The sequence below is a fragment of the Parastagonospora nodorum genome, assembly GCF_000146915.1.
Source record: "Parastagonospora nodorum SN15 chromosome Unknown scaffold_17, whole genome shotgun sequence".
NCBI classification, from domain to species: Eukaryota; Fungi; Ascomycota; class Dothideomycetes; order Pleosporales; family Phaeosphaeriaceae; genus Parastagonospora; species Parastagonospora nodorum.
In genome coordinates this window covers 383,163-407,521 of record NW_001884565.1, presented here as the reverse complement: position 1 = coordinate 407,521, position 24,359 = coordinate 383,163, and the positions used below count along the sequence as shown (strand labels likewise).

Genomic DNA, 24,359 nt, shown 5'->3' with positions numbered 1-24,359 from the left:
AGATTTAGTCTTTAGTTTGGAATAGGGGTGGTGCTCGAGAGTAATGTAGAGAGGGCACGATGTATATAGTCAATACGAGAGTCCGATGTTTAACAGTGGCTTCCAATTTCCTGCGTCAATATTCTCCTGCTGTATTCTTTGTTCTTTCTTTGGGTAGTTAAGACTTATGATTTGACGTTGGGGCACGGAGCGACTTCACGCAACGCTAGCGTCTTTTTCCTTTATCGCCAGCTTGGGGTATCACGAGTTGGACTTGAACAAAGATCGTGCGCAACGGAAAATTGTTTCGAAAAGCTTATTCAAAAGCTAAAACTTTGACATCAGAGTCGAGGTTCTTTATGAAATATCGGCACTGCTCGCGCTCCGATGCACAAGCAACAGTGATACAATTTGAAATAGACACCTGGACCAGGCTGTTGCAAAAGGATATTGCAGTATGCATTTGGCGAGTGTGGAAGGTTGCGAGATATGTTTGAATAAGGCTACCTATGGTAGGAGATACAAAGCAAAGAAATCTATAACAACAAGAAGCAAATAGAAATTGCAACCCATCCGATAAACAGATCGCGCCGATGCAAAACCCATGAAGCAGGCAACACAAAAGAGACAGTCATAGCCACATCACCTAGCGACCTGCCAGTAAGAGCTCACATCCAGAACATCGTGTCCGCCAGATCCCGACTCCACGGGTTCATCCACCCCTCCTTCTCGAACATGTAGAAGTCGTTACCAACACGTCGATAGACTTCATCTCGGAGGCTTTTCTGAACAGCGTCTGCATCTTTCTTCTCCTGCTCTTTCTTGTCCTTCACCATCTGCTTTTTTTGATCCAGACTCATTGCAGGTCTGATGCGGAAGTTGATGTCACGATTCGCTGAATTGGCGTTGTTCTGCACGGTTGCAATGTTGTCTAACGCAGTCTGGAGCTGAGAATCCTCTTTGACGAAATACTTGCGGATGTAGGTTCGCCCACGATCGCATAGGCGGTCAGCGTAGAACGTGGGTGAGGCGTACGAGACGGCGCAGAGGGCTCGAGCGTATGAGTAGCAGATTTGGTGAGTCTGTGGATGTCAGTATACATCTATGTGTCGAGTGAAGGAAGGGTAGCAAAGAAGATATGCTTACCAGATCTCGCAACTTGTCCAGTGTCAGACCAGGTATTTCTGCCTCAAGAACGAAGTAGTGTGTCGGCTTTACGGTTCCCTTGATACCGCTGTGCGACTGCAAGTAGAAGTCCTGGTAGTACGGGGACGTGACCAGTCTGTCGACAAAGGTACCAGGAAGTGTGTTCTCATTGCCAAACTTGTCTCCTTCCGACGCGTTCATGGGATAGAAACGGGTGTGATGTCGCTTGACCACCACAACAGCATGTATTTTGACATCTGTCGACAGTCCATACTGCGTAGCCAGCTTGTTGTAGGCAGCGCGAATTGCCGCAACTTCTATTTTCTTGATCGTTTCGTACTGTCCCGTCCCTACGCCATCACGGTAGTAGATGATGCTCTGTGGCAACTCTTCTGTAATGCCAAGGTCGGTTGACTCCGCTTTGCGCGCCGCAGCCCAGGCCTCAAGTCGTTCTCGGACCATATCCTCAACTTCCACGATTGTCTAAATGGTCAGCGAGAAACGTGTTGACAATGGGGGTGTTCCTACCTCTCGGTCCGTTGTATCGATTCTCTGTAGGCGCATTGAGCCCAGGCACTTTCCAGCCGAAAAGTCGACAGAGCCGACGATAGCGGCGATGGATGGTGTTCCAGGGTAAGCACCTGGTCCGGCATGGACTACATCCGCACCCAGTACCATGACGCGGTTTTTAGCCAGATAGTCGCTCACTGTTGTCACCGACTGAGTGATGCCGCCCATCTTCAAGTTAATCTTCATGACGACATTTGTCATGTACTCTTGGAACAAGTGCGCTCTCTCGCCGTATTGCTTGATAAGCTTATATTGCTCGACAAGGCAAAGAGAATGTATCCCATGGGTCCGGTCAGCCAGGTCCTTGAGATGGGCATAGAATGGTGTGCTCGACTTGTTGAGTAGGAATACGACAAGATTGGCGCCTTCCGCTTTAGCCTGACTGATCTTCGCACTCACACTACCACGATCAAGGATGTTTTCGATGATGTCATCACCTAGGTCCTGTAGTTGATTAGCCTTGAGATTGCACCTGTTCAACAATTCTTTTTGGAACTGATCGTGGTACAGCTCCGCATTTGCCTCCTTGAACCGTCGCTCGATCACAAAGCGATACTTGAGTAATGCCGGCTCTGTCTTGAAGAACGAACTCTGTTTTGGCACTTTCCAGCGGGATTTACCATTGCCATTTGTCGGCGAAGCCCCGGAAAACTTTGGCTGAGGTAGTGGGAGTACTCGGCAAGGTAGTTTGAGCATAGTCGGAGTGAGACGAATTGGACTGCCAACACCCGCCTGTGAAGAGTTAGCGTTGCTCTAACCGTCCATGATTCCTCTCGCTTACGAAGTTAGTGGAGGTGGCATTCTTTGTCTGCTCTGGAGTGAATCCGAGAGCACCCAGCCCTTCCTTCTCGATATGCGCTCTTCCGTCTGCAGGAGTCTTTGCAGCCTCTTGGACCATAGAGCCAGTAAGTGACTCGGGCAAAGGGCGACTATAGATCTGGTATGGAAGAATTCGAAGCTGTTCTTGAGCAAACCAAATCTCATCGCGCATAGTCCCGACATTGACGGCCGGCTGACCAGTCTTTAGTGAGAATGGATCGAAGGCTATGGGTGTTAGTATACATTGAGTAGTTACAGTAGGTGGTTCGCAATAGACTTACTCTCGTTGAGGTATCGTGAGACCGAAGTTCTGGTTGGTTCTGTCACGAAATTGCCATTATCATCTCGCCTGAACTTGCCATCATCTCCACGAACCCTTTTAGCAAAGGTGAGCGTGCCGATGTCAGCTCCAAGTGCAAACACCCTCTTGATACGTGCCTCCTCACTGTTCAGGCGCGTATGGTCCTCTCCTGGGATATCCTTGCGCTCAGTCTCGACATAAACCCGAAGACCTTTGAGGGCCTCTTTTCGCCTGGCTTCATCTGTGAAGGTGTTCGTGTCTGCCAAGAACTCGCTAACAAGTATCGGTCGGTAGAAAGCGCTCGTTGCGAGACTGAAATTCATGATGAAGCTTCCCATACCAGGCTTGACGTTGTAGAAATAACCTCGCATGAGTTCCAGCGTATGAGATCGGACATCAGGATCCCCATAGCTATTCTTGCTGAAAATGAGACTCTTCCGGGCATTCTTGACAAAAAACTTGTTTGCTGATTGCTGATGGACTTCGGACTTGTTGAACGACTTTGACACAACCATATTCAGGCACCTCGCAAGACTTTCAAAATCTTCGCCTTCACGATTTGGTTCCGAGGCTGCATATTCAGAGAAATCACTGATGTCGTACTCTCGGTTGAGCCTGATACTCAGGTCCAAAGTTCGATCCCCATCAACGACGGCCTTTTCCCATAGGGTAAGAGGCTTGCCGGCGTGTTCTGTCGGCTCTGAGACGATGTGTTCATGAAGGTTCTTCCAGGAGACGATTGTATCGAGGTAGTTGGTAGCGAAAGAGTCTTTATGGTCCTTCAGAAATGGCCACTGCTCAATGGCCATGAGGAAGATGCGTTTTATCTTGTCTTTCCTCTTCTCGCTGATACCGGTGATCTTGTACTCCCAGAGCTTGTCTACAGAGATCTTGTAGTTGAAATGGTTGGTCAAGATTTGTGTCACCGGAGGGCCGTTGGTGCCCTTGCCCTGTTCAAATCCCGACGTAAGATTGCTGAATTCCGTACGCAAAGGATATTTTGGATGCTCAATGTCGGCGGTATTTTTCCGTGCTTGGACTCGATCCCGGATGGCATTTGATAGTAGCCATTGCTGTCCCGATCCATATGACGCAGGATTTCCAGATGTCCGCTCTTTGGGGTAATGCAGTGCGCTAGTTGTCGAGTTATTGAAAAATGGAGGTACGTCCATCTCGTTGAATTCTGCCACCGTCAAATTGTTGCGTATTGGCTGCTCTTGTCCGGCATCTCCAGTGCCTCCGAATATTCCGCCCCTTCCACCCCTACCACCCCTACCACCCCTACCACCCCTACCACCCCTACCACCCCTACCACCTCTAGCTCTGTCAGTAGAGCCTCCTCTTCCACGTCCTTGAGAGTCTCCTCTTCCACGCCCCTGAGAGTCTCCTCTTCCACGCCCCTGGGAGTCTCCTCTTCCTCTTCCAATTCCCATAGGCATTCCTCCACCTCTAGACGGAGAGCCACTTGCACCTCGGGGTACGAAAGGCGGTCCATTCGGTGGGCCAGATGAGCCCGTATTCGTGTATGGGTTGAATCCAGTCGTCGTGTAGCCTGGAGAAACTCCACGACCTCGTGGTTGGTACATTGTGCATTCCTGGCCTCTGTGATCGGGGACAGTTCCTCCATTCGCAAAGGTGGGGCATTGCCGACAAGGCTGCCTACAATTCGCTTGGACATGAGGGAAGCCGCAATTATAGCATCCTCGACCTCTGAGAGACATGATGACGACTTTCTCGAAATGCACTCTATCCAATGACAAGTGACTCGATGGGTTGCGAGGAACAGATCGGATGTGGAGGTACTCGGAAGGTTAGACATACGATTTCCTGTCCAACTAGCAAACGATATTGGAATTTGTCAAAACCCCAGACTGACATGTTAGCAAACTCGAGCAAGCAACCTTGCGCTTTGCCAAACCCACAATCTAGCAATTCGACAAGACTCGAGGAAACTTTTGTCTTTATGTTTCCAGCATTGCAAATAGACTCTAAGCGCGAAAAATGCGATTCGAGTATACACACACAAGCATTTTGCTGTCTCAAACCATGCACATTCCATGTTGATGATTGCACTTGTCACCCAACAAATACTTGCCAAGATCGCAGCACTCGATCCACGCTCTCAAGATAGCAAATTGTTAGTTCACAGAGTTCAGCTTGTTTGAAAGATTCTACAACGAAATTGCTATACTAAAGGATGGAGATGATCGCAATTAAGCTCACACGAATTCCATGTCATGAGAACGATGTTGTGGTATAGCACTTGGGCACGTGATGAGATAATGAAGTAAACAGCGAAGGTATATTAGATAATCTTCTACTCTAGTCCTAGGAACTCACCGACACCTATCGCTAGCAATTTAGTCATTGAAACTACCCTTCCTTTGTCGACTGCGGGTCGATACCTGCCTCCCCTAAGAAGATGCGAATACAAAAATGTTATGCGTGAATTGTTATTGCGTACATTGATACGTGACCCCTTTTCTAGACCTGCAGAATTGACTCAGCACATTCAAGCTACCCTGTTACTGAATGTAGCACGTGTTTCACTCGAGGCATATAAAAATGACTCATACAAGCCTGCACCCATAGTGAACACATTGGTAGAGAAATTTGTGAAGTTATATTCGAGCCCAAAGAATAACGTGTCCAAATTGCCAAAGCGTGGCAAAAAGTATCCCAAAAATGCCGACTTCATCCAAAAAGTCCAAATTCTCAAATCCAATACTCATGTCCGTCCACTTAACCACCTCCAAATCCCATTCTCACCATCTCCCCATCACCACCTCACCTCTCCCTCCCCCAAGGAAACGCCCTCCCCTTCTTGAACACCGTAAACACCGCCGCGCCCTCCTTCTGCACCACCTTCGGCCTCCACCCCGCCTCCTCCTCTGCTCTCGGCTTACCCATAACACCATTAAACAGCGGGCGATCGACAAACTTCCTCTTCGCAGCCTTAGCCTTCTCCTTCTCTTCCTTCGCCAACTGTTCCTCCCTCTCTTCCCTCTCCCTCTCCGCCTTCTTAACCTTCTGCTCCGCGCGCCAAATCGCACTGCCCACCACACCATTCATGCTGAGCGGCTGATCGTCCGTACCGGGCAGGTCGAATTCATTCCTCACGTATCCATCTGCTTTATCACCCTCGATAGCTAAGCTACCAAGATCACTTCGGTTTCCCTGGAACAGCCCTGCCTCCTGCACGCACATGCCCACCGGCAAGCCCAGCATCGGCTTCGAGTAGATGTACGGCTCGATGCCTAGTGTGACAGCCCGAGCGGTCTGCAGAGCCTTGGACGCGTCGATGTCGAAGCGCTCTTCCCACGCGAGCAGTGTGAGCGTGCGGAAGGTGTGGCGGAAGGCGCGCCAGGCGGGGGTGAAGGGGGAGTTCATTGGGCAGATGAGTTTCTTGAAAGGAGCTGCGGGCGTGGGCGCTGGTAGGGTGACGAGTGAGTGTAGGCGGGCTTGTTCGGCGGGGGAGGGGAGGGTACTTGGGGTGGGCGTGGGGCGGAGGAAGGCGAGGAGGGGGTTTCGGATGGATGCGTCGAAGGCTTCGGGTGTGGGCGGGGGGTTGTATTGCACGAGAGTGCAGTATGTGTGGGGCCTGGTGTGGCTTTCGAGGATGCTAAGTTGGTAGCGCGTGATTTGGTTGACGGAGAAGTTGCTGCGGGCGAGGGTGACTTTGTATTCGAAGCCTGTGGAGTCGAGGTAGAAGTGGTAGAGATCTTTGAGCGTGGGGTTCTTAGCTTGCGTTTCCAGTGAAGTGATGGCAGGAGGGTTGGATGGAGAAGGCGATGTGGAGTGCTTCGAGGCAGTCTTTGTCGAAGAGGCTGATGGAGGAGGTGTAGGCAGGGAGCTCGTGACAACTGGCTCTGGGGTTCCATCGTCAATTGTGATGGGAGCTTGTGCCGTACCCGAAGATGATGCCTTCTTCGCTCCCTTCTCTGCCTTCTCCGCAGCCTCTTTAGCTTCCCGCTCTGCCCTTCTCTGCATCAGAGCATCCTTCGCAGATACGAACTTCGAGTTGATGGTTTCCGCGAAGAAGTGGCTCTTTGATGGCTTGGGCTTGCGTGGGGTAGGAAGCTTCTTGGACGTACCTGAACCGGTCAGCTCCTTGATCTTCTCGCACCCTTCGACGAATTTCTTACTGTCGGCCGCTGCGCCATACTTCTTCAATTCCTTCCTCGTCTTTGCTTGTTTCTTCATGGCCTCGTAGGTATACCTCTTCTCTGGCAGCTTCCTCTTGCCTTGCAGGGAGTCCTCGAGCCAGTCAAAGCTTACGATGTGGATGTTGAGCTCAGCTGCTTTCATAACCGGGTCGGTTACTGCTTTCCACGCCGGTCTGCTGGCGATCAGGTGCGTGACTCTTTGCTCGACGCGAGGAGACCATTTGCCGCCGTTGTTATCGACCCATTTCTTGATTTGGGCGGGCTCGGCTGGGAGGGCGCCAGCTATTGCTATGACGACACCAGACAAGACACCCATTGTGAGTAGTGGTACTTGAGCGAACAATGATTGAGCTAATCGATAATTATGCGGCAAGAAAGTGTGGTGGTGGAGCAGTGCTGAGATCTGGCGGGCGAGGTAGTCGCAGGCTTTATAGCTAGTGCCGGGCAGAGCAAACACGACAGATTTCGCGTTGACTCACTCTATAGTTGACAATACTAGGTGAAGTAATACAGATCTTTGTTAGGACGTGGGACAGCTCCGGTAGGGTGAGAGAGCGGTAGGGACCCACAATAATCGAAATGTCCGCGCGAACATGGCATTTAGTCCTACGTTAGCAACGAGTCGAAGGCGACTGTGGAGCAGGAGTGTAGATTGACCTAGTTGACTTGATGGAATGGAGAGATCTGAACTTGGATTGTGCATGAAGAGAAGTAGTAGAAGTATTGAGCTCGTCAGAAATCTAGGCCTAGTCATCGCACCTACATTTAGCTCTTTGCCGCCTTGATAAAAGCCCGTATCTTGTCCAGACTTTGTTGGTCATCTTCCTCTACTCCGCTGCTGACATCGACACCCTTGACGCGATCTTGGTAGTCCCCAAGGCCAGACAGCATGCTCTGGACATTATCTGGGTTGAGTCCTCCCGCTAGAATGACCTTGATTCCCTGGTCTTTTTCGAACACGGCTTTCACGTCAGTGAGGTCCAGCTGTTGACCGGAGCCTCCTGAGCCTGCATCCAGTAGTGGCAGTGCGTGGTATCCTCTCGAGCCAATGCCATGGTCGCGAGGGTTGAAGGCTTTCAGGACCGGAACAGGCATAAGCTTAGCCCACTCAACTGGCTCCTGACCGTGCAGCTGTACAATGTCCAGGTTGAGCAGTCGTTGTTGCTCAAGCACGTATTCCAGCGACTGGTTACGGAAAACACCCACAAGAAGCGCACGATCATCGGCTGAAGCAAGCCGTGACGCGCCATGCTCGAAGAAGTCGGATGCGGTCTTCGGATCAGCAAGGAGTGCCGACTTCGAGATTTGTGGTTTCTTAATCTTGTGTACAACATCGGATATGGCCAACGCCGTCTCTGCTGATACAGTTCGCTTCAACCCTGGGGCTAGAATCATTCCAATCAGATCTGCGCCAGCCTCGATCGCAGCTTTTGCCGCCTCAGCACTTCGTGTACCACATATCTTTACCATGAGGCCTGCTGCTGCTTTCGAAATATTCGTAGATGATCCACCGAGAAGCTCTGCAATAAACTGCTCTGTGTTGGAGGCGCGCATCAGTGCTTCACCAACTAGTACCGCACCGACACCGCCCTGGATATATGGCTCGACATCCTTGGGTCCTGCTATGCCACTCAAGGCGCAAAGAATGGCGTCTTTCGGTACCATGCTTACGAGACGGCTGGTCGTTTCCATATCGACTTCGAAGCTGACGAGGTTTCGGTTGTTGACACCGATGACCTTTGAACCAAGCTTGACCGCGATCTCCATCTCTTCGACATTTTGTACCTCAACCAAAGGTTCCATGCCGAGGGATCGAGAGTAGTCATAGAGCTGCTTCAACAGTGCCTCGTCGAGCATCTTGACGATGAGCAAAACAGTGTCCGCGCCAGCAAGCCGGGCCTCCAGAATTTGGTATTCTTCGAAAATGAACTCCTTGCGCAAGACAGCTGGGCGGTTCGGCATGCCTTCGAGGCTCTGCCTTACGGCCTTCAAATCGTCGATGCTGCCTTTGAACCATTCCGGTTCCGTCAATACTGAGATTGTGCTTGCGCCAGCTTTCGCATACGTCCTGGCCTGAGCGGGTGCACAAGTTGACAAAGAAATTATGCCTTTTGAAGGCGAGGCGCGTTTGATCTCAGCCATGAGAGAGAGGCGGTAGGGTGATTGCCTGAGACGGCTCGGAAAGTCGATCTGCGGAGGTGCTAAATTGAGGTCGTATGACGCTTGCAAATCACTCGGTCTTTGAGAAGGTATTTTCTTCTGTTCGGCGACAGCTGCCCTACGGTGATCGTAGATTTTGTGCAATATCGACGTCTGCTTGTCTTTCTTCGGCTCGTTGGTCGCACCATTGGTAGCCGCGACCGCTTGAGCATGCGCCTCTTTCTGCAGCTTGTCATTCTCTGCCCAGGTGCCACCCTGCATGCGCAAAAAGTTCCTCATCATGATGCGTCCGTCCTCTGTCAAGATGCTCTCGGGATGGAATTGAACACCTTCCATGACGTATTCCTTGTGACGGATGCCCATAATGACTTCCTTGATGTCGCCATCTGGATTGGCGGGGATCGTAGAGGTCACCTCGAGGCACTCTGGGAGGGTCCCATAAGTACCCGCGAGGGAGTGGTATCGGGTGACAGGCACGTTCTGAGCCACACCAGCATACACTCCCTTGCCATCGTGCTTGAGTGGTGACGTCTTTCCATGCAGGATTTGGCCAGTCACATCGACAGTCCCGCCGTTGCTGTAGTACATGCACTGAGCGCCCATGCACACACCCAGAATGGGGATCTTGCCGCCAAAGTGCTTGATAGCATCGTTGCTTATGCCCGCATCCTTCGCTGGGTGACCGGGACCTGGACTGACGACCAATTGTGTAGGGTTCTTCGCGATCAATTCGTCGACGGTGATCTCGTCGTTGCGGTATACGGTCACTTTTGCGCCCTCGAAGACAAGGTACTGGTATACGTTCCAGGTGAAAGAGTCATAGTTGTCAATGAGAATGACGTTGGACGCAGTGGGTATCGGCGGGGAGGGGTCGGGATGGCGGGGGGAATTATCGATGAGTGCGAGGGAAGGCATTTTGCGGTGGGTGGGGTGAGTTGGACGTGGTCTGGCTCGCGCGTGCAGCTCTCGTGTAGCTTGGGGTCGCCCTTTTCTCAAAAAGATGTTCAATAGAGGAGCTCTGCAAGACCAATTGTTTCCCAAGTATTCCTCCACAAGCGTCAGAAACTAGTTTATGCGCCGAAATGAAGGCCGAGATGACGCGACCGGTCCGATGTAGAATGAAAGTCTAAAGCGAACACCTTGCCAGCCCGTGGTGGGGTGAGTCAATCTAAGACGCGGGTGAATTGAGGCCTCGGAGGTAGCGGGGTTGAGCCACTGTGGCTGGTGCTGTGGCGCCAACAAGCAAGCACCAGCCCAAAGTTAGCCCTTGTCTCTCGCCGACGCGACTTTGAAGACAACCACGCCAAACACGCCGCTCCCCTCCACACCGCCCATTGCGCCCTCTTCATGGCCTTTGGCTAGCTGCACCATACCCAGCGCATTGCAGCGCGAACATGGCCTCCACCCAATCGCCCGAGCTGGACCTGACCAAGTGCTTCACAGGCGAGCAGCAGCTTGTGTATGTTTATACCGGCTTCGAGCCTCATAAAAGCTCTAAGCGCTAACATGATTAGAACCTGGGACATTGCCTACCGCGCCCTCTGCGACCCCGAAACTGCAACTAACAGCGACCCCCTGCGCGCCTTCTTGAGCGCGAACGAGAACAAGCAAATACTGAGCCGGCCATGGAAACCATTCCCAGACCCGTCGTCGCAAGAGAAGAGCAAGTTTGAGGCCAAGACCGCGCCCATCAAGGTCACGCCCTCATCAAACAGCCACTACAACATAGACGAAATCAAGGAAGACAGTCTCTGGCTCTCAAAGCAGGCGCAGATATCAGAATATGCAGCACTGCAGCTTGTTGCCCAAGAATGGCAGAGCAGGCCGGCCGTCCAGCTTCTAAGCGGACTGACTGAGGAAGAAGCACTCAGTGTACAGGACGCCGCAGGACTCGCGAATCTCGGCGCGTCGACGTTTGCGCCCAACTCGTCCATCCTTTCCACACCGCTCGCCGCAAAAATCTCGCAATTCGATACGCAGGACCAGCGACGGCTGCGCATTCTTGACATCTACCACTCCACGTGCGCCTCAATTCTTCGCATCAGCCAGCTCCTCGTCTCGTGGGGCTCCCTACCACACCTCCGGAACCAGACCATCTACGGGAACGACTATCACACTGTTGGCGCCGGCTGGATTGAAGAGCTCGGCCAAGCAATCGCAACAGCCCAGGCTGGAGGACCGGGCCCTACTACTGGCGCCAAGGCACTTGACGAGTGTCTCCAGGCCGCGCAACAGAGATGCGCATCGCTAGAAGGCGGCTATGGGTGGGACGTGAGCGAATCCATCATAGAGGCCGCGTCAGAGAAATGGGTCGTCGCGCAAACAACAGAGCTGCTACACATCCTGCACATCTCTCTCACGCACGCAGACGTGTATACAAAGGGCTTCGTGCCGGCCGCGACCATTGAGGACTGGCTTCAGTTCTTCTCGCAGCGCGGCTTCTTCCGTGAATTCCTCGTCGTATCCCCGGGTCAGGAGCCAGTTGTTCCTGTCGTTCAGCTACTGATCTCACTCGTTGCACTCTCGCTTTTGAAGATTGACCTAATCGTCAATGACATCGACTCGGGAGACTACAGGAATTGGGATCGATCATCATACATCCTAAACACTGGGGTATTGACGAATATCACGACCATGTTTGGAGAAGCAGCACAGTTTGGCCCAAGTCCAGCGACACCTCCAATGTTCGCTTGGGCTCTGGTCACATGGAAGCTCACCGAAAGGGCAGCCCTTGACGAGCGGGAGCGTGACAACATGCTCGAATATCCAGATGCGCCCCAAACCGGCCTGTCTGTGCTGGAGGAGGCTGGGCTTGCTGTCTCATCGCTCGAGTCCCACGAGCTCTTTGATGGTGATTTACCATACCGATGCCTTGCCGTGGCTAGTGCGGAGGCAGGTGTTCTCCCTATCATTGATCAGATGGTAGAGCTCGCATCGTCCGCGTTCGGGACCTACATTGATCAGGTGTCGCGAGACCGTGTTCGTCTGCTCTTCCTCCAGATTATCCGAGCCAGTGTGGGAAACGACATTGTGGTCTACAGTGCCGAATTGCTAGCTACCACATACACTCTACTAGCAGGCGACCGGACTTTCCGCACGTGGGTCGACGATAATGCGGCTCGTCAACCAGATCCGGTGGTTTCGTTCTTCCTCGAAGACGAGTATGTCCTGCGGGCAGCCATCTTGGGCGAAACACGTCGTCGCTACCCGTACGAGAATGATGCTTTCCTCAAGTTGTGTAGTGCCTTAGTCCGAGGCGACAATACTTCGCGAAATGGCATTCCTACGTTCATGGAAAAGCTTGTCAACTCAGCTGAGTTAATGCAACGTTTGCCTGTCGGCTTCAGGGAGTATGCATTGACCCGCGAAGAAGAGAACCAGAACTGGGTTGAACTCACTGCCCCTCTTCCACTTTTCTGCACCAAAGCCACGTCTAGCTTCCTTGGCCAGCGGCGTCTTCTAACATCAGGCCAGTCAGGATCAACTGATGGGCCCCTAGAAATTCCTGCCGGCACAGAAGGCATCATAGTCGATGACACTGAGGCGCCCTACGTCGCTGCATGGAAGTTCCAACACTCCACGTTGACTTACCTTGTCCAATTACTCTCCACCTATCCTGTAGCAAGTACTACAGTCGAAGTTTCCACACAAGAGCCAGCTGCCCGGACAACTGTCACTGAGATTGTGGGCCTGTTCGCGGACCTCATGCAGTCGTCTCTGCAGCTGTCCGAGGGCGTTTGTTCCGTTGAGCTGCTAGAGGCATTATCAATAGGTGTCAGTGGGATGCAAGACACTGTCAGCGCAATATTTGCCATTTTCGAGGAGGAGCTACTACGACTGTGTGAACAGCCAGGCAACGAAGAATCACTGGAGCTCTTGGTCAACTGCACTCATTTCCTGGAGGTGCTAGCCACCGTCGCTCCGCAGAGAGTATGGCCCTGGTTGGCTCGAAGCCGCTTGCTCGAAGGCGACGGCAACGGTGGCAGTCTCGCTGCTGTTCTCATCGGAACTGAAATGGTTCTCGGTAGATATGACTTCCTGATTGGTTGCATTCGGCTGTACAAGGTCTTGGTCACAGATGCTGTCGAGCGATCTGTTGCTCGGAAGACGCCAAGCAGAGCAATAAGCCGCTTCAATGCCACAGCCCCTTCGGAGAGCGGCACATCCGACAAGACCATCAGCACGACACTTTTCACATTCGGCCGGACCTTGGCGAGCATATATGAGAGCTCTTTGAGCTGGAAGTACTCACGCCCTGATGATCGGCCGGAGATCAACATTGCTATATGCGAAGTGTTTACGATGATCTTGCAGCTCGCTTACGGCGTCGACGATGCATCCAAACTGTCCGCGAAGCTCACCAAGTTAATTGCCCCCATAGCTGAGTACATTACTCAATTATACTTGACCAAGTCGGAAGGCGACATGCCCACGAATCCTATCCTAGCATCATTGGTGATAGGAGTAAGCCCCGAGGACACTGCTTTACTCACTAGCTCTGGCACATTGTGGAGGCGACAAACGCAGGCCACTCTGACTCTTGCCGATGCATTGGTGAGAGTTGCAATGCTGCTCAACAAGCCATGGACACATCTAGAGCAGCAGCTGTTCAAAGCGACACCACTGCTAGCACGACTCTACGGCTCTAGTGACAAATGGAAGTCACAGGTCGTGCTTTTGCTGGAGACTCTCGTACGGGGTGCTGTTCGTGTCGCGGCTCCAGCAGATGAGGCGATGGATACACATGGCTCAACAGGCGCAGCTCGCGCTCAAACCGAACAACAAGAGCCCCCCTCCTTACTAGGTCACCTGGGACCGCGTACTGCGAGGAATTTCCTTAGCGTCTTGTCTCAGCTTGACGAACCCATCAGAGTTCTCGACATTCAGACTAACGTGTGGAACTTACTCTCGGCGGTGGTGACATGCAAACAACAATGGTTCTCTCTCTACTTGCTTACCGGTAGCACACCGCGAGAAGCGATGCGGACTAAGTCAGAGTCGACTGCTCCATTGAAGAGCAAAGCCTTGCTCACGCGAGCCCTCAGTGCCCTTACCAACATGGTTCTACCGGAGAAAAGCTCGATCAAGCTACCATGGGATCTGTATACTGCTATGTTAGAGTTCGTCTCATCAGCTCAGAACAACTGGTCATGGGCCATGGGAGACTTGCGAAAAGAAAAGGACTTTATCCAAAAGCTCCTCACATTCATGAAGTGGATGGCGAAGCAACCGAGGAATCTCAAGACCAATGCGGAGCTTGTAGAGCGTTCATACCAGAACAGGTTCGCGTCCCTGACCTGCGAAATTCTGGCCATGTACCTTCACGGTTCGCGGCAAGTTGGCGATATAACCGTGCTCAAGGAAGTCGTCACCAGCCTGGTTTATCTTGAAGATAATGCGCTAGAGTTACCATCGTTCAACTCCTCGCTACACCGCAACCTGAAGCAGCATGTTGAGGCCCACTTCCCTGGTGTCACGCCCGATAACTTGAAGCGAACGACGTTGTATCCCGGGTCTTTTGGGCGAAGCTTCTTCTACGACATCGATCTTGCGAATCGACTTCTAAGCTTTGATAGCAACTGGACAGGACCTCGGCAAGGCACAGGTTTTGCGAATGAAGTTGAGACCGCCAACTTTAACCTTGGTCTGGTAGAATCCCAGGTGCAACTCCTGCAAAGTTGGAAGATACTTGCTCTCGAACTGAGCTACGTCGTTGCCAAGGACGACCGTGTGGCGAGGCTCATGACCAGTGTAGTCAAGAAATGCATGAAAGCTAATGCTGAATCTAACCTACCGGAGGCGCTTTTCGGTCAGCTCATGATCACTCGAGCTGACCTCGCATTTGCTTTACTGAAGAAGCTCGTCGAGGCGAAGGTACGAACTACAGAAACCCGACAGCTCTTGACGCCAGTATGGGACGCGATTCGAGCTTCAATACCTGACTTCGACACTGTCTTCTCTAGCGACGCGGTACATTACTATCGATCGCTATTGCGGATACTCTTCCTGGCGCTTCACTTTCACCTCGTCGACGACTCCAGTCAGGAAAAAGATGTAACTTTCCGCTCGAGCTTCCGCGGCACAGTACCACAAAGCCACAACGACTTCACCGAAGCTATATCGACTCTTTTGCTCGAGATCCTCGCAGACACGGTTGCGAAAGGATTCCGCAGCTTAGCTACTCAGCTCCACGCTGAGCCAGCATCCGTTACACCTTCCGACTTTGCTCTCCTGACCGCACTACTGCAACGGATCATTGCCATTCCTGAGATGAACATGTGGCAGTCTCAAGCCGCTCTTCTCTTCGCGAACAACAACACTCTCCGTTACGCCACCAGCTTGTTCTCATGGTCTGACCGCCTCACCATCCCCAACAATGGTGTAGACGACCCTATCTACGGCGAACTCAGCCTGCTCTTCCTCCTCTCACTCTCTACCATTCCAGCCCTCGCTGAGACTATGGCCGTTGACGGGGTTTTATCGCAACTCAACACTGCCAACCTGATGAACTACTACCGCCGGCCTAATGGCATGGGCCATTTCGATTCACCAGCACGGTTGTACTCTATATGGGTCAAAGGCATATTACCATTGTGTCTGAATCTCCTACTGTCCGTTGGTCCGCCCATCGCAGGCGAGATTTCGAGCTTCCTCAACCAGTACCCTGAGCAGCTTCTCCGGGCGTCGCAAGCTATCAACAGCAGCCCCTCATCGCGAGCCCATTCTACCAAGATAACATTGTCCATCGCCTCAGAAGCACATTCACTGTCTCTGGTCTCCGCTATTATCGAAAACGTGCGCAAACAGGGCCCGAAGCTCGGCATCCAAGCCAACGACGTTGCGCCCCTAGACTGGGACAAGGAGAATGTCAAGGAGGATATTGAGAGCTGGCTCAGCCGCAAGGGTGCGCTACGCGAGCGCATCGTTGCAATGGACGAGCGCGAAGTGGAGATGCTGAGCAGGAAGGGCCGCAGCGACGCAAGCTTGAACGAGCTGGAAGACAAGGTGTTGGCTGAGCTGGAAGACGCAGGGAGATGTTTGGGCTTGACGATTGGATAAGGCGCAGCGCATAGTAGACAGAATACGTTCTGGGTGTGAGGAATTGTAGGTTTAGCATATACTGTGGTTTAGAAAAGCGGGTGGCGTTCAGGATATTGCTATCCGTGTAGCTAGAGAAATTTCGTTTAAGCATAATGGAAGTTGAAGTACTATGAGAGTGGGGGGTTTTTTTTAAAAAAAATCGCCCTTGCAAGAAGGTTCACTAGATTCTTGGAACTTCTGGCTCTTCTGAGAAAGATCAATAGTAGACATCATGCACTTGACAAAGCTACACCGTCGGCATTGAAGAAGTCGGGAACGCCTACATCCACGAGATTCAAACATCTTCGCGTACCACATTGCACGCTGTCTTCCTACTACATTTCTCTGAAACTATACAAGTTCAGATTAAGCAGTTATGTGGCTTCTTAGTGTAGATGTATAAAATCCTACAGAGCGCATTAACTGACATTTCGTCCTGAAATGCTCTCGTCATTGATGTCCTTTGTCATGTGACCACGCGTCAATTGTCCGTCTCACCTCATTGGCTGTGGAACATGGACGAACCGCAGTGCCGCCATTACTGTAGCTCAGGAGTCGCAACGCGCATCTGAAAGTCGCAATTGAAGGTCACGATTAACGCCAGTCCATAGCAGTCGCTTTCGTTATACTCCGAGCATCAATGCGCACCTCGCGTGTGTCTCGCGACACCTCGCGCATCGTGGCCGCGACACGCACATTACGTCAGACACGTACTGCCGTCACAGAAGAGAGAAGCAAGAGACAACATACCCTATCGAGTCCCGAACGAGTTTCCTCAGAATCTGAATCAGATCTGGATCTTGCAGCATCAGCCGAATCAAGCTCAGAGGAAGAAAAACGGCCTGTAAAGAAGCGAAGGACAGCACCAGTCGCGGTCAAACACGAAATCAAAGAAGAGTCCATCGCAACAATCGCATCGCCCAAGAAACCCAAAAAAGCGCGTCGAACTCCTGCGAAGAAAATAAAAGGCGAAGATGGCACCATCAAAATCGAGCCGCCGGCGAACTGGGAAGAAATCTACGCTCTCACGCGCGAAATGCGCAACGAGAACATCGCCCCTGTAGACACCATGGGCTGTGAGAGCCTCGCAGATCGCGAACGCACACCACGGGATCAGCGCTTCCAAACGCTCGTCGCCCTGATGCTGAGCAGCCAGACGAAAGACACAGTCACAGCCGTTGCAATGCGGAACATGCAGGAGAACATGCCTGGCGTACATCTCCCCTCCTCCCCTCACATCCCCTCACACACACTGACACCACGATAGGGTTTTAACCTCGAATCAGTCCTCGCCCTCCCCCCTCCCGACCTAAACGCCATGATCAACAAAGTAGGCTTCCACAACCTCAAGACAAAATACATAAAAGCCACCGCCGAAATCCTGCGTGATAAATTCGACGGCGAGATACCGGATAGCATCGAGGGGCTTGTCAGCCTGCCCGGCGTCGGGCCTAAGATGGCATACTTGACAATGAGCGCTGCGTGGGGCAAGGATGAAGGTATTGGTGTCGATGTACATGTGCACCGCATTACGAATCTGTGGGGATGGAATAAGACGCAGACGCCCGAGCAGACGAGGGCGGCGCTGGAGAGCTGGTTGCCGAGAGATAAATGGCATGATATCAACAACTTGCTTGTGGGACATGGGCAGACGATTTGTTTGCCTGTGGGGCGGAAGTGTGGGGAGTGTAAGCTGGCGGACAGGGGGTTGTGTCCGTCGGCGGTGGTGGGGAAGAAGATGAAAGTGAAGAAGGAAACGGTTAAGCTGGAGGTGGAGGGTGGGGGCATTGTGAAGCAGGAAGAGGTGCTTCTTGAGGGTGGGGAGGTTAAGGCGGAGGATGGACCGGATGCTTTGGTCAAGAGGGAAGAGGTACAAGATACCTTAGTCAAGACAGAAGATGTTGATCGGGCCATTGGGGACATTGAAGACATCGGAAGGATACCAAGTAGACGGACGACGAGGAAAAGGACGTAGGTAGGTAATCTGACATGGCTACGGTTACCTTTTCGGGACGTGCTGTATGATTGATGCTTACAGACTTGTAGCTTGTAAGTTCTTGAATTTCGGACTTTTTGAATGGCTTCCGTGATTTTATATAGCTCTCCTCACGCGCAGCATTGCGACTTGCATGTGCTGATTGATGGCTTCAGGCGGAGCACTCGTCAAAGTTGGCGGGCGCGTGCATACACCTGCGCCTTCCGCCTTGTGTCACAGCAAACAAACAACGACCACCTTTCACACCAAGTCAGCTGGACTCGCTGATCATTTTTCACTTCACCAACTCGTCTTGAAACAGACCGCCGAGCAGCTTCTAGGCATCAGTGTGCAGTGAAACGACCTGCCGAGTGCGTTGATTCACTCGCACCTTTCACACCACCTACTTGGCCAGCAACGCCGAACGTCTGTCACTTCGTCTAGGCTTGCCCTGCCAAGTGCGTCACCCGATCCTCTCTCCAGGGCATAAGATACCTCTCCCCCTCCCCTCACATCTCGGTACAACTCCCTACTCACCCAACTTCGTGCCGCACAACCTGCGCGCTCTCTCACTTCAAGAAGAAGGCTGTCTCCACATGGTGGAAGCCACCAACCTCGCCAGTACCACGCCACAAGCTGTTATTGCAACTTTCGCGACGATGGCCAGCCCTACAAACACTGAGGACGTTCCCCGGAAGTTCCCATTCAGCAATTTGCGTATTCCGGATCTTGGTCAGGCTGTGACTAGCATGACACCTTCGCAGCACACGCAGAACCGACTGCGATCGAATGCAAAGCTCGCTGTTCCTCACCTTCTTATCCTCCTCGCTAGCCTTGCGTACCTCATCACCATGTGTACGCTGCTCAGCACTGGCCTCCAGGGCTTCTCGGGAATCCTAGACACCCAACTTCAAGAAGTCAGCTATGAGCTGCGAGTTCAGGACAGCATCACATGGCGGGAGGACCTGCTTGAGAGTCGGATGGACAAACTGGAACATACGCAGCTTGACAGCAGGTTTATGGAGACTTATGATGACTGTCTAGCTCGCGGAGTCCGCGCGGCCGACTTCCAGATCATGCGCTACCGAGGATTCCAATATCCCACCTTTCGCAATCGGACGATTGACTGGACGGTTGAGAATTGCGGACGACTTCATCACGTACCCCAGGCCAAACAGGCGAGCGTACAGCAAGATGTTCTGAACGGATGGGCTCGAATTAGCTACCGGGGACGTAGTCTCGCAGAGAAGGCCATGATAATGGTTGAGCAACGCGTCAAGCCCCTCCAGAATTGGCTGTTCAACGCAACCGGTGCTGGCTTCTTTAAGTCGGCAGAGCCCATAACACCGAACATCGTGGAGCCTCCTACCTGTGCGATGCTCTCAGCACGCCTCTACATGCCCGAAGAATTTCGCCTAGACGGTGAAGCTTCACCATGCCGACTTGTCTACGTCCACCTAACGAAGACACCAAAGGACAAGGCGATGATGGACAAGGAGGCTTTGACGGAGACAAAGCTCAAGTTCCAGGAGCTTCTCAGAATCTATCATCACATCAGCATTGTGAGAAGGGCCACAAAATTCGTTGCTGCAGAGCTGATGCTGCTGGAAATCTTCTGCCTGATACTTTACGTCGTCAGCTTATTTGCTTCTGAGTTCGATCTCAATCAATCTACATCAAGCCATTGGGTATCCACCTCTGTCACGGCTCTACGCACACACCGTTTTACTCCACAGGAGCAATACGCTGCAATCTTCATCTTTGCGCAGATCAATGCCGCGCTTGCTAGCGAGTACATGCAACACTCGCTCTATCTTGAGCGTCTCGTTGCTATGATCATGTGCAGTATGACGATGCTGCTTCGCTCGTTCATATCTGGCACGACTGTCGCCGTATTCCCCCAGATGTATAGGGCGCTCAAAGAGCTCTACGACATCGCTACGCAGCCAGATGTACTAACTATCCAGGCTATCGTACCAATGCCTCGCACACAGAGCGATGACAATATTAGCAAGCACACTGAATTTTCGCATCGGCCAGATGAGGCGAGCGTGCCATTGCAGGAGCCGACATTGTCTGCAAGCTCGTCGCATACAGAGTTGCAAACTGTGGTTGACCAGCCACACACGCAGAATCTGGCAGAGGACCCTCGAAACGAGACGGGGTCCCCGGCTCAGTCTGAGACCGATTCGGACTCCCTATCGGATAATGAGGGCTACGTCGACCTTGCTGGTGGCATTTCCCCGACGATGTCTGAAGATCAGGAGTGGGCGGTTGTTGACGCTTAAGCCTGAGGGCGGTGTCCGAGGGTTTCGCGTGGGGTATTTAAGGGACGGTAGGACTAGGGATGCACCAGAAACATGGCTATGTACGGGTCTATCAAAATGGAAGTTTGGTACGACCAGACTTCAAGTAATGCGCGGCTAGCAATCATGACGATAATTTTCGAATATTATGATTCAAATTTGGTGAGCCAGGAATGTGCAGGTGAGGGAATATTTCCAAAATCTGAATGCGACTATCTTAAACCAGCAATTGGGCAAGTAATCTGATGTGTTCAATCACCAGATTTGACTATTTTGAACCAACAAATATGCAAGTGATAATTACCTTTTCTGTGCCGAGGATTTCATCCTAGTTGGTGCTTTCGAATTGAACTTGGTGGTGAAATTGTCGAATTTTGACATCCTCAATCAGGGATGTCATACTCCCTTCTGCAGCCTGTAAATAATCCGTCTTTATCATTTTACATGTGTGCGGTTTCAGAGCTGCAGCATTGCCCAATGAATTGACCAGTAAACTTGGTACCTTCCACTCTAAGGTTGACCGTGCCTTCCCTAACTAGGCATAGTATATCCGCTCAACGTCACCACTACCGTGGTACCGTTACCTGTCAAACCAACCTCTCCAACGTCGGCTCATCAAAACAATTTTCGAAATTCGCGTAGCACACGCACACACGACTCGTACGGCAGGCACGAAAGTGCATATTATCGACTTAACACACAGCATGCTACGCGAGCAAATGCAAGAGGTGGACCTTTTGATTCTCGGCGCAGGATGGACGTCCACCTTCCTGATTCCGCAGTTGAAAAGAGAAGGAATTACGTATGCCGCGACAACCACAACTGGTCACGATAATACGATTCCATTCAAATTCGACCCCTACTCTGTCGACCCCGAACCATACAAACGCCTGCCGTCTGCCAAAACCGTCCTGGTCACGTTCCCTCTCAAGGGCCAGGGCCAGTCCATGACAATCGTCGGCCTGTACAGAAATGCCCACGGAGCCAAAAACAACTGGATCCAGCTCGGCGTGACTTCCATCTGGAACCAGCTTCCGGACGACTGGAGCACAGAGGATTCGCCGTACGACAAGTCCGACGAGCGCGGCATGGCGGAAGACGAACTCATGGTCGAATTCGGCGGATGCAGTCTCAATCTTTGTGGCCTGTACGGCGGCACGAGGGTGCCGCGCACATGGCTGCCTCGTCTCGGCCAAAGCAAAGACGACGTGAAAAAGCGCGGGGCCGTACACTTCGTGCACGGCGAAGACGTCGCACGTGCAATTGTCGCTACACACAAGAATTTCACGCCCGGCAAACGATGGCTCATTGCCGACCTGCGCGTGTATGACTGGTACGATCTGATCATGAGTTTTAGCGCCATGACGGAGGAGCAGGAGCGCGCGGCTAGTGTTGAGGACCGCGCTTTGCGCCAGCAATTCTCAAAGTGGGTCGGCGAACTCATGGTTGAGGAAGGGGTCAGGGCTCTGCCCAGGGAAATGAACCAGTTGGGGAGGAAACTCGATAGTCGTGGGTTTTGGCTGTACCATGGGTTGTGGCCTAAGCATCCACGATTGGCGTAGATGCGAGGATCGAGCCTTCGATTGGTGTCGGGTGCAATTGGGTATGTGTTTATCTGTTCAGCGTTCCTGGAGGTATGCGCAAACGTATTCTGCACGAAACGTTCGCTGACGAGCCTATGAAGGTACACAGGCACATCAATCTGACGTCTCGCTCAGCAGCGTATATAGCTGTGCAATTGACATTTCACATCAACTGCGAGGCGCGCTGATGCACTTTCCTGAAGCTATAAAATGTTGGCTCACGGCACCCCAAACAATCAAAATTTTCATGAAGCTATCCAGGCACACAAATTCCACGTCTCCCATAGCAGTACCTTTGTCAGGTCCAATCGGATACGTTTCTCAGGTGCCAGGGTCTAATGCACTATGCTGAAGATATACGCCGCCCATGGTTCACGGCACAAAAATGCCATGGTATCAATCGTTTGCTGAAGCTATGCAGCTCTACCAATCTCTCACCATGCCCGCGTACCTCTATCGACTCCCAAGGTTTCCCAATATCCCGCAAGTAGCGAACCACACAATCCTCCCACATGAATTTCACACTCTCTGCATCTCTGAAGGTATAAAAACTCGCCTGCCTCTGCCTGTTCGTGACTTTTTTCTTCAGAGCAGTTTCGAAGTAGTTTTACATTACAAGGTCATTGTACAAGTACATTCACCATCACACACTACTTACACCTTATATTACCTGCTCTATATACTACTTCTTCTTCATACTACCTTACCTTCACATTTCTTCCCCTTACACTATTTTTACCTTCACCCCCCTCCCCCAACCACCACCATGGTCCGCAACAGTGATTTTCTGGAAAGGAATTCGTCGAGGAGAACCTGCCCTACGGGTGGGTCCACACGCACATCTCCAAGGCCACCAACAAGGGCCTTAATGCGGAATATCGCATCGGGGGACCTCTGCAAAGCCCTGGGTCGGCCACCGCAGGCAATCCCCTCAAATGGAAATGGCAGCCGTTGACGCCGGCATCGACTACACCCAGGGCCTGGGCTACGGTGTAGTCTTCGAGAACATCCAGCTGCCAAGCGGGAAGTGGATCTTCCCTCTTTGGGTGAGGGAGACGAAGCCGCGGTACGCACCAATTCCGCTTCCTGTGCCTCAATGGCAGTATCATTGGGAACCGGTGCGCGCTGCGGCGCCCGAGGATGAGGTGGTACATGGTGGTCCGGTCACGTACCGTTCTGTTCCGGCGAATGCGCCTCGGAGCTGGCGCCCTTCCCCCCTCTCCCTCCCTCCTGCCGGCCAACAGGCTGGCGAGGATGTCTTCACGGCCTCGGACGAGGCCAATTTCTTCACCTCCTCTGCCTCCTCCGTTCCCGCCCCGCCCGTCTCCAACAATGACTGCGCGATGACCTTTTCTCACCCCAAGGTAGTCAATCCCTGGCTCGCTGCCGCGAAGCCTCTTCCCCCGCGCTTTCCTGCCTCAAACGAGGCCAACTTCATGACCCCTGCCCTCCCGGAGCAATTCTGGCTTCCGGAAAACCCTTTCCCCGCCTCTCACGAGGTTCCTTTCTTCTCTCCTCCCCCTGCCGCTGTGCAGGATTTCCCTCTCCAGATGGAGACGGATATGGACTTTTCTCTTCCCGCTTCCGTTCCTCCTCCCCCTCCTCCCAAGCCCGTCGCCCCCCTAGCCAACATTTTCGACGACGATTGGGACTTCACTCCCTCTGCTTCCTCCGCCCCGTCCCCGCTCCCGCACGATTGGGAGGAGTTTCAGGACTCCCAGATGGACTTCGGAGACTTCTCCGTCCCTGCCTCCGCCCCCGCGGACGTCAATGTCGACGCCCCGATGAGCAATGAGGATTTCCTCGCTGGCTTCGGGCCAGCGGTGCACACTGACCCCGTGCTCGAGGTGTTCGCGCCCACGGGGCTGACGGACGCGGAGTACACTGCGTTTGCGAGCACCATCTTTAACTTTGACATGTGAGGTGGCGTGGCGTTGGGCGTTAGGTGTTGCTGGAGGTGTTTGCGGCGTCGTGGTGTTTCTTTGAGTTTGTTTGTGTGAGATGAAGTGCTTCAGGATGATGTTTCGCGTGTTGTGATTTATGCTTGCGTGCTGGATATTTGGTTGTGGGTTAGCTGTCTCATGCCATGTGCATTGGGGATTGCTTATGTTGATGAATTACGTATGTTATGTCTGTATGATAAGAATAGGGTATCGTCGTTCGCACACTTCTAGAAGAATGATTTATGTACCATGCAAACCCACACTCTCTCTCTCCTCGCATCGCTATGCAAAATGTGAACTAAAAGGAAATAATTATGGTGCTCATAGGGAA

General features: G+C 52.4%; 7 protein-coding genes across 7 annotated transcripts; 4 read left to right on the top strand and 3 right to left on the bottom strand.

Annotated features, from left to right (window-relative positions):
* Positions 1 to 647: 647 nt before the first annotated feature.
* Positions 648 to 4,310, bottom strand: SNOG_10566 (hypothetical protein; the record flags this gene model as incomplete). Its single annotated transcript, XM_001800780.1, has 6 exons — positions 648 to 1,061; positions 1,126 to 1,608; positions 1,654 to 2,286; positions 2,477 to 2,739; positions 2,796 to 3,765; positions 4,128 to 4,310. The coding sequence occupies 6 exons, from the start codon at positions 4,308 to 4,310 to the stop codon at positions 648 to 650; spliced, it is 2,946 nt and encodes a 981-aa protein (XP_001800832.1).
* A 1,292-nt stretch (positions 4,311 to 5,602) lies between these two features.
* SNOG_10565 (hypothetical protein) lies at positions 5,603 to 7,297 on the bottom strand (the record flags this gene model as incomplete). Its single annotated transcript, XM_001800779.1, has 1 exon — positions 5,603 to 7,297. The coding sequence occupies one exon, from the start codon at positions 7,295 to 7,297 to the stop codon at positions 5,603 to 5,605; it is 1,695 nt and encodes a 564-aa protein (XP_001800831.1).
* A 449-nt stretch (positions 7,298 to 7,746) lies between these two features.
* Positions 7,747 to 10,056, bottom strand: SNOG_10564 (hypothetical protein; the record flags this gene model as incomplete). Its single annotated transcript, XM_001800778.1, has 1 exon — positions 7,747 to 10,056. The coding sequence occupies one exon, from the start codon at positions 10,054 to 10,056 to the stop codon at positions 7,747 to 7,749; it is 2,310 nt and encodes a 769-aa protein (XP_001800830.1).
* Positions 10,057 to 10,535: 479 nt separating this feature from the next.
* On the top strand, positions 10,536 to 16,200 carry SNOG_10563 (hypothetical protein; the record flags this gene model as incomplete). The annotated part of the gene is made up of 3 exons (XM_001800777.1): positions 10,536 to 10,600; positions 10,656 to 15,015; positions 15,040 to 16,200. The coding sequence occupies 3 exons, from the start codon at positions 10,536 to 10,538 to the stop codon at positions 16,198 to 16,200; spliced, it is 5,586 nt and encodes a 1,861-aa protein (XP_001800829.1).
* A 661-nt stretch (positions 16,201 to 16,861) lies between these two features.
* On the top strand, positions 16,862 to 20,484 carry SNOG_10562 (hypothetical protein; the record flags this gene model as incomplete). The annotated part of the gene is made up of 5 exons (XM_001800776.1): positions 16,862 to 17,434; positions 17,489 to 18,091; positions 18,172 to 18,196; positions 18,373 to 18,543; positions 18,680 to 20,484. 5 exons carry the CDS (start codon positions 16,862 to 16,864, stop codon positions 20,482 to 20,484), a joined length of 3,177 nt encoding a protein of 1,058 aa, XP_001800828.1.
* A 722-nt stretch (positions 20,485 to 21,206) lies between these two features.
* On the top strand, positions 21,207 to 22,064 carry SNOG_10560 (hypothetical protein; the record flags this gene model as incomplete). The annotated part of the gene is made up of 1 exon (XM_001800775.1): positions 21,207 to 22,064. One exon carries the CDS (start codon positions 21,207 to 21,209, stop codon positions 22,062 to 22,064), a length of 858 nt encoding a protein of 285 aa, XP_001800827.1.
* A 962-nt stretch (positions 22,065 to 23,026) lies between these two features.
* SNOG_10559 (hypothetical protein) lies at positions 23,027 to 24,007 on the top strand (the record flags this gene model as incomplete). The annotated part of the gene is made up of 1 exon (XM_001800774.1): positions 23,027 to 24,007. One exon carries the CDS (start codon positions 23,027 to 23,029, stop codon positions 24,005 to 24,007), a length of 981 nt encoding a protein of 326 aa, XP_001800826.1.
* Between the last annotated feature and the right edge of the window lie 352 nt (positions 24,008 to 24,359).